The sequence below is a fragment of the Echinococcus granulosus genome (genome assembly GCF_000524195.1).
Source record: "Echinococcus granulosus chromosome Unknown EG_S00083, whole genome shotgun sequence".
Taxonomy (NCBI): domain Eukaryota; kingdom Metazoa; phylum Platyhelminthes; class Cestoda; order Cyclophyllidea; family Taeniidae; genus Echinococcus; species Echinococcus granulosus.
Window position 1 is genome coordinate 306,254 of NW_020170463.1, and position 9,393 is coordinate 315,646.

Consider the following 9,393-nt stretch of genomic DNA (forward strand, 5'->3'; position numbering starts at 1 on the left):
AGATTGTTCATCTGTACAGTAATTTGTGTATTTTATAACCAAAGGGATTTGATACAATCATTGTTTCATAACTTATTCCCGTTGAATCGTCCAGGAAACTTTGTGATTTATAGGTGATGGGGAAGTTTACTGTCCTTGGAGAAAAAAATTGTGAATTTTTTTGTTGTATCCAAATGTCTACTGCCCGGTGGTTCTAATTACTAACTAGAATTCCGAAGTGCTTGAATTGTGGTAGCGCAGTACCCACTTCAAGCATCTTGACTTCGATTCAGCGGAACCGACTGGTCTTTCAGTCCTTCTGGGTGCTTAACTAAATCCATCAGGTAATAAAAAAAATTTGTCCTGTGTTTGATATAGCTTGTTGTAATAACTTGTGGAGGCTTGTATGGATAGATGTTGGCATTCTGTTGGTGCAGTATCCCTCCCTGTGGTCTCGACTACTGTTCTGTTTATTTCGAATCTTCATATCATCCTATCTTTGCTAATTCCATGGAATATGATTGGAGTTTGTCTACTTTACGAACCAGGTTTAACTCGGTTTCTATGCTGTGGAAACTTTGTAATGCCTTCATTAATCGGTTTCGGTTTAAAGGGCGCTTAAGGCTCCACGGTGGTACTTTGTTCCAGCAGCATCCCCTCCAAGGCCTCTTAGGTATAATTGTCTTTTTTTGTCTTCCGCAAAGTTTCTGATCACAACATTGGTAGCAGCGGAAAGCGAACTTGATCCTGAAGGACAAGTACCTTGATAAACCTTAGTGGGACCAAAGAAGTGCATATGCTGCGGATAGGAGAATTTGTGTTGACCTTTCGCAGAGGGGTTAAAAATGACGTTTACTGTCGGTAACTATCCCAGTCTCGTGATCTGAAGCGACACTAGCTGTGGAAGTGAACCATCTGAAAAAGTTTGTTAAGGGAGTTGTCCACGATGCCTGTACAAAGATGGCAACTATGTGAACACGCGATGCCTCCTTGACTTCTCCATTGGCTGGATCGAACTCAGATAGATGGATGGCTGGACAGCACTGAAGTTAGAACAAAGTGGCAAGGAGAATTCTACACGAAATTCTACCCCAAGGAAGCATATAAAAACCCCGTCCTTTGTTATGTGAATCTACTGTTTGGCCAGTATTCCTACGACCAGCGATGGGCATACATGCTGGACAACACCTTCCCTCTCTCCCCCAATGCAGTTCCCATCGAGGGCGAAACTCCGGATCCAGTAGAATTCCCACGAGGGATCACTGACGTTGTGGCTAGATATCCTCTCGGTTTCACCCGAATTCGATGACTAGCGCGGCTGGTTGATTCGTGGATGTTTCTCTTACACCACCAACGCGGCAGGTTGACCAAGGGAAGCAACGCGGACGATGCTCATTGGGAGGAGGAGACTACCTAGCACCTTGATTATTTGTTTAACCCCTCGTTTTAGTTTTAAGGTCAATTAAGCCTCCGCGATGGAGAATAACGAGTCCAATAGTGTTTGACGAGAATGCTGGAACACATCGTTTACACCTACATCAAGTGGAAAAGGACAGTAGCGACTACCGCGTAACCATGTCCCGTATTCCAAGCACCAAAAGGTGACAATCACCTTCACACCCTCTTTGTTCTCATTTCCTTTCGACTACCGTTCAGTTTGAAAAAGCTCGTTTGTTGACTGACTAAATTGTCATCAGAAATGGGTTTGTCTACTTCTGAAGCACCACTTTACTTCCTGATAGCTCGGTTTCTGCGGTGGATTGTAGATGGAGTTGCCCACTGTGGATTTTTTTATAATTAAAGTCTGACGGTTACATCGGAGGCTTATCTACTCGACAAGATTCAGAGGTGTGCAAGGGACGCTTCTTCAGAAACACCTGGGGCTAATGACAAATCAAACCTTGAATGTTAAAAGACCTCACATGTGAAATTTGGGATAGAAGGGAGGCATAACCTTATCCCCTGGACCATATTCCCTCTCTCTCCCTGATGGCAAGGAGACTATCAGATCTGTTTCTCGTCTTGCTTCCAAAGATAAAGTGTTGGATAAAAGTGAAAAAGGGCTTAGAGGTGGTAATTATGACGACTTCAAGAAGTAAAGAATGTGAAAACTTCTGTAAGAAACTGTTTTGTTATTTTATGCTTCTTGGATTCAGATATTTTATTATCCCCTTAGGGGCAACTGGAGTGCCATAGTGATGGAAACGTGTTTGGATTCGCTTAATGCTTTTCATCCCCTCTGAGGAATGCGACAAATTCGCCAATGCTCAAAAGTTGGGTCACATTTAAAAGAATTATTTTTGGCAAGGAAAAGAAGTAAAATTCGAGCATCTCAGACTTATTAGTAGTGCAAAGGAAAGGAGGAACAATGCCAAGACCGCACGTAAATTATCAACTCTACGGTTTGGTTTTTCCTTGCCGAAGGGTTCCATTGAATTCCATAGTCTGCTGTCATTCAACAGTTTTGTAACACTTTAATTGGTTATGTTTCAGTGTTGGTAGCGGACCAATTAGGAGACCCGACGTTGTACCTCTGGCGGGCTTCCAAGCCTTTGGACCGTGCCGGTAGCCCCAAGACCTGCAATACGTCAACATTTGGCAACTGCTTCAGTTTAGTGGTCTACAGGAAAGCTGCCAACAGCTGAAGCAACACCTGCTGTGAACCACTCGGAAAAGTTCCTTACGAACGTATCCACGGTACCTGCATGAAGACGCCAACTAAGTGGACTCGTATTGCCTCCTCCTCCTCCTCCTCCATCTCTCCACTAACGGAATAGAACCAAAGTAGATACATGGCTGGACAGGACCGAAGTGAGAACAATGTGGCAGGGAAGAACAGACGCGAAACCCTACCGGTATGGAACTATGTTAAACCACATCTTTTGCTAGGCCAGTGTTCCTCCGACTAGTGATGAACATGTGTGATGATCCGTACGTTCCCTCGACCACCCCCCAACACAGTTCCCATACAGCACAAAATTCCAGATCCAGTGAAATTGTCAAGAGGGATCGGTGACATTGTGATTGGCAAAGGGCGGCCTGGCCTCTGCGTCATGCCAGTAGTCCTGAAGCCCTTTTGTCCGTCGACAATGCATATTCAACCCGAGTACTGTGCCTTCTTTTGTCTTGAGAAAAGTCTCCGGATGCTACATTACCTCGTAGTGATCAACGCCAAAAGGCTTGTCATGATACTTGCTGCAGCCTTGATGATGCCATCCATGCCTTTCGGTCCTCCAGCTGTGGTGCACATTAGTAAAAAGCAGCCACCTTTGACCTCCAATGCAACCTTCTCAGAAAGCAGAGCAATACCAGTGGACAATGGGTATTTTGAATAAATCGGGGAATTCAATAATTTCTAAAACCCAAATCAGATGGAAGTGGCTTTCCAATGTTGAAGCTGCCTGTGAGTTGTTAAAACTAATGATTTGCATATGACAGGACAAAACAATACGACATTTAAAAGTTGGATAGATTTCAGATATAAATTAAAATCTTATATCACAATTCATGGAAAGGATATCTATCTGTAAAAAGGAATGTGGTTTTTGTACAGCGGCATCAGCATAACCTTTCAAAAGCTTAGCAGCCCCTCTTGGACATTCAGAATTTGGGATTTACCAATTCCTCTGGGAAAAAATAATAGAAAGTCGAGTTGGAACAACTGGAACTGGGGGTAAACAAGCTATTGTGGATCATCCAGCCTCTAAGACGACTAAAATACCGATCCTTAGTGATCAGAAAGACAATATCATGCTACGAAAATCAGTTTTCATTATTTAGGCAATGAATTTTTCATTGTTTCGTCTTCACCACCGGCTCGCTTTCTTGGTCATGTAAAGGGCCACTTAATGGGTGCCAACCAATGATGACGATCAGGGGGAGGGATCAAGTTAATAACCTCTCTCTCCCTCTCACGAAATGCAATCGTGACAAGCGCGAAACCCCTCGGCAAGGACACATTCCCTTACACAATCATCAAATGGAGGAGTTGGTAGCAAATCCTCTCATTTTTTGATAACGGACCTCGTTGGGCTCCGCTACCGTACCTCCGCCAAGTGTCCTGGCCTCCGGACCATGTTAGTAGACTCCAAGTCCTTCTGTGCGTTGACAATGCACATCCTTTCCAAGCTTTATACTCCTTTCGTCTTCAGAGAGGTCTCGGGGCGCTAAAGTAGGGGAACTGCTATAAAAGCCGGTATTTGTGTCTTTTTTAAGCCAAGCGATTTAGAGCTGCGAAATGCCTACAAAGAGGAGATAGGGAGGTAAACACATAAAGTTCTAGCAACCTGTATAGACAATTAATGCATTTTTGACGCAGCTACATTTCAACGACTTGTAGGTTCTTATCCCCTACCCTTGGCCCTTTGGCTCATCTCTGGGGGATAACAGGCGTCTTGAAATACCCTAATCCACTTTATATACCTCTCAAAGTTAACTGACAACCATCTAGGTATGGAGATGGCAATATGATGGTGTTAGCCTACGAGACACAAATGAGAATTATCACCTCGCAAGAATGAAAAATATATTGACCTATTAACAAAAATATTCAGAATCTCTCAGCACATGCACATACATACATATACATGTATAAAAAAGCACAGAAGCATGAAGTAAATACACATACATACATACATGCGGTAAATGTGTGCATTATTTACTGCCAAATGCAAATGAAGGCGAGTTCACAGATTCAATGTGCAAGGTCGTTTGACTTGTCGGGAGGAGCGACGTAGGGACGGAGGATGGGGACGTTTGAAGACGTTTACTACCCGACTTTTCATTTCGCCGACGTCATCATCGTTCTCGTCTCCGCTGTCATCATCATTAACATCCCCAGTCTCCATAAAAAGGCAAGGACTTCCCAAATAGAGAGCACCACGCGTGTTGATAGCTGCAGCCTTTAGAGTAGCTATTGCACGCTTCTCCGACCAGCCTGGAGACGAGTTCTCTGAGAGGTAGAACTTAGCCCACCTCAGACCCATCATCACTTCCCATGATAAAGCGTCCCTTGCCAACGTCTCATCCTACAGCAAAATGATTAAAGAGGATTAAACCAACCCTCGGTGTTGATCATTAAGAAAAAACGTACCTCCGGAGATTTGGTGGTTTCACAAGAATGTGTCAACTCTGGCAAAACATGAATAGCTGCTCCATCTGACAGGAGTCTCCACCAATCCTCCGTGATGTAAAAGTCTGCCTTGGTGATTTCCACTTCTGGTTTTTTTGCATCACTGAAGTGAATGGCCATACCGATATCTGTGAGTGCGGGCTCTGCAGACCTGGCCTCCATGTAAGGCGCATTCCATGGGGCGTTGGCCACAGCCAAAGGCGACAAACGGTTTATTGAACTGGCAATGTACCTCTCGTAGCCATTCTTACTGGCCTTGAGACATTTTACCAAATGAGAGTGCACCAATTGAGTCAGAGACGCGTCATTGTCTGCCCAGTAACTGTCGATACTTTTGGAAAGAATGTGGGTTTGAATTATGCCCACGCTGTCTGGAGATTCCTAGCAAAGGATCAAACCGAAATGCATAACCTATATATTCGAACCGGTAATCGAAAAAAAAGTGGGATACTCATAAAACATACGCAAGATAGGTCTCTAAAGTTATGACAAAAACCGCGCATCGAGCGGTCCTCTGGGATGAATGCAAATAAAGACGGGGCTTTGTTGTCCTCTGGAAATGCGTCAAGATCAACTCCGTAACCCTCCATAAACAAAGAATCGGGTTCCATCGCCCGGCTAAGGAGTGGACGCCACCAAGGCGATGGATAGACGAGAGTCACTGATATGCAAAGCGGTTTTTCTGTCATTTCTCTGGGGTAGCATCTTGTCTGACCGGAGGGAATACGGAAGTGATGCGGCAAGTATATCGACAAAACGTCATTGTCCGCCTTCAGAGGGTGCGATTTAAGCGCCTCCTCTACTGGATCATCACAAAATATTATTTTGAGGGCTGAGCTGGGAAGGGTTACGATAACCTAAGCAAAAATAAAATGTCATACTAGCAAGTCCTAAGTAGGTGAAAAGCCTTGAAGGTAAAGTAAGGACATACGGAGGCGACCAGCTGAAGTTCAGTGCCATTCTGACGCAGGATGTACAGACCACCGTGCGGACCGATGTGTTGAAAAACAACACTGCACACCCTATTCTCCTCGGGACTGGAGGGAATAAGTCGGCTGACAAGCACTTTATGGGCATTGAGTCCAGCAAATGTAAGGGGACTATAGTTATCACTGAGGAGGTGTAAGGCGTGTAAGTAAAAAGGATCCGACCTCGATAACAAGGAATGCAGTGAAGTGGGTGACATGTCACAAAGAGAGATAGGCGATGGGGTATCTTCATTGCCGTAAAGAAGCAAGCGCTCGATCAGCCGTTCCTCTATACATGCAAGAAAGTACTCGCACAATTGGGAGTCATTCTACACATAGAAAAAGAATAATAGCGTAATACATAAATATTATTCTTTCTAGCAACTTAAAGCGTGTTTAAATATACCTGGAAAGCTTCCTGTTCTGGTAGTCCTCCCAACATGCTACAACGCAAGACATCAAACATATCTGAAGGGTAAACAAAAAAGTGACGTTAAGCTCAAAGGTTCCAATAACTTTGGGAGATGTTATTGTCCAATGATACCTTGCACAGTCCTTAAGCTGACAGTCTCAGTTTCAAGTGTCTTTTTGGTCATTATGGCAAGGAAGAACTTGTAGGCGCTTCTTTGAACGCGGTTGAACACGTCCTCAACGACAACCACCAGCCTCTCACCCCTTGGGTTAAATATGGTTGGCGGCAATTCGGCTACACTTGGCAGATGTAACTGCAAAAGCAATGAAGAAGGTGATGAGGTCAGAGGAGTAATCGGGGCTAGTTAATCAAGCAGTTTTTTGCATGACAGAAACTAACTTGATGTGCAAGCACCATCACGTCATTGTTAATTGGATCAACCACGTGGTTTCCAATGCTGTGATTCAAGAAGGTAATTTGATTCTAAGTCCAGAAAAAAAGGTACTCTTCAACTCAAGCATTGGTGGCACTGAAGGTACTGCAAATTCTTACTTGTTCAATCCCGTCCGACCGAAATGTAAACTGGGATTCAGCAAATACATTAGAAATGTAGACATTTTCAAGTGTTAGGAATTCAGCTACATCGGGCACATTTGTGGAATGCATTCGATGCAGTTCAAAGCTGTTTTTCAGTTGACAGTGTAAGACTGCCGACTTTAAATCCATGGGTCCAATGACCACACTCCATCGTAGATTCGGACAATTGGGCTGAAATTACCATTAATTTAAAATAATTTGATTTCGAAACTGAATGTACTCAGAAGTAAGTTGTTTAAAATACCTATTTAAAGTACAGTAAATAGCTATGTATCTTAATTTCCACCGATTATGAGTAGGCTTCAATGCGGAAATGGAAACCACTTCGTTGACTAACAAAATATATGAATCTAAGTCAAAGACCTGATTTAAATTAAATAGAGTCCAATTTCGAGAAAATAAATATCTAAGAAGAAATAATGGCGTACAGGATTGCACTTGGCACAGAGCCCAAAGTTGATGAGGCCTCGATGGGTCAGGTGCTCAAGAAAAAAGGGAAGCCACTCATCGACGATTATGATGCGTATTAGTCCCCTGATGAGAAGGGATCTTGCTGCGCTTTCGGCAGTGACCATTCGCTTTAAAGGCAAGAAATATTACCATAACAGACTCTACCCACTTTCAAGTGCACTCAACTTAACATAAAACGTACAAATTTTTTGTGATTCCAGAGATATATCACAGTGTTTCTTATGGCCCGATATAACGATGGGTACCTTTAATGTATAGTGGTTGAATTAGCTTATAAAACCCCCACGACCGGTTAGTATTATTAATTAATGCTTACCGTGTCATGAAGGGGAATAAAGAATTCTCCCACTTAAAAATTTCAATGGGCGACCAGGCTCCAGCAGGAATCGGAAACTCACTTGGTCCACAAAATGGTTTCCGATACTCCGGATAGTCTGAAAGAAGATAGAAAACGTTCTTATGCCTTTTATTTATTAAAACTCCATGAATTTATCTACCACCCTTCGATAAGAACAGGATTTTACGGAGGAAATTATAAAACACCAAAACTTGCATACAGAAGTTAAGGAAAAAGTTGGGATCGGAATACCAGGATGCAACCAAAAAAATACTGCCTGTGATTTTAAGCGTTAGTTTACAAATCTGACTCTATTAAATACTTCATAAAATTATAAAAGAACATTATTAAATACTCATAAAACGCGGGAGACAACATATTCTAACCACTTTGAAAGGAGATGGACCGATAAATGTCAAAAAAATTCCCTTAAATTGTCGACTTACTCAATGACCAGTCACTACACTTGGCGTGATCGATAAGGGATCCTATAGCAGGAGGTTCTATTCCCAGCAAAACAGGCGAATACTGAGGACAGAGGAAGATTAGCTGACTCTCGTGCACTAGACCTGGCATTTGCATGCTGGCTTGGAAGTTAACGCGGTTATTTATAACCAGAGAAACTCGCTAAAACGAAGGCAAAAGAGTAGTGTGGATGACTTGACAACGACAGAATTTAAGAAATTCGAAAGAAGTATCCATGTGTTCACAGAAAGAGCTCAGAAAGGTGAGTCAGGATTACATGTCAAGTGGCAAAAACTTCTAGGCAAGCATTTTCAAGCCAAAAAAGTGGTAAAAAATTCTAAAACTGGGAAACAATGTGGAATCGGGCGTATATGACGCTAGTGATTATATAATACACAGCGTGCGAACGTACCTGATCTTCTGGTTGAGAACACGGATCACCTTTGAGCTAAAACGACAAAGTTGGTCAGAAAACTATTCATCTTGCAAATAGCACATCAACGGTTTCTATACATACGCTTGAAATCAATGAACACTTAAATTTCCGTCCAAAGATCGCTGGATTCGTAGCATTACCAATTGATACGTGCCTCCAACGTCCACACTTTTTACATTTAATCCACCAGGGCAAAATGTTGTTGGTTATAAAGTCATATATTGAGATTTTCGTCTCTCCATAGGGAAGAGACCAGTCTTTAAAACTATCGACCCATTCTCTGAAACGCCGGTACCACGCATCCTGGTTTACCGTTAGGCAGCTTGAAGTCGTGCTAACAGCTTAGGTATCAAATGAAAGTTACTTTATATAATCGAAAAACCGCCTGCAATTATGACATATATGTTCACCAAATGAATGATGCGTCCAAACGCCTCTGCCTCTATTTCGGTCGCATCTGATGACGTGGCAGAAAATGCAAACATCTTACTTATTATCAACTCCAGCAAAACATATGGGATATACTTCTGTGCAGTACGCACTCCCACATTTAACTTGAGGAGATATTGTTGAAAGTTCGATGCCGCTGATATTCAT

General features: G+C 42.8%; 1 protein-coding gene across 1 annotated transcript; it reads right to left on the minus strand. All coding sequences in view use genetic code 11, as the record gives it.

Moving 5' to 3' along the window:
• Positions 1–4,664: 4,664 nt before the first annotated feature.
• EGR_07661 (Lysine-specific histone demethylase 1B) lies at positions 4,665–9,393 on the minus strand (the record flags this gene model as incomplete). Its single annotated transcript, XM_024496910.1, has 15 exons — positions 4,665–5,006; positions 5,072–5,491; positions 5,575–5,967; positions 6,042–6,407; positions 6,485–6,546; positions 6,623–6,803; positions 6,890–6,973; positions 7,043–7,258; positions 7,516–7,665; positions 7,740–7,803; positions 7,875–7,992; positions 8,342–8,522; positions 8,773–8,808; positions 8,878–9,137; positions 9,339–9,393. 15 exons carry the CDS (start codon positions 9,391–9,393, stop codon positions 4,665–4,667), a joined length of 2,928 nt encoding a protein of 975 aa, XP_024348692.1.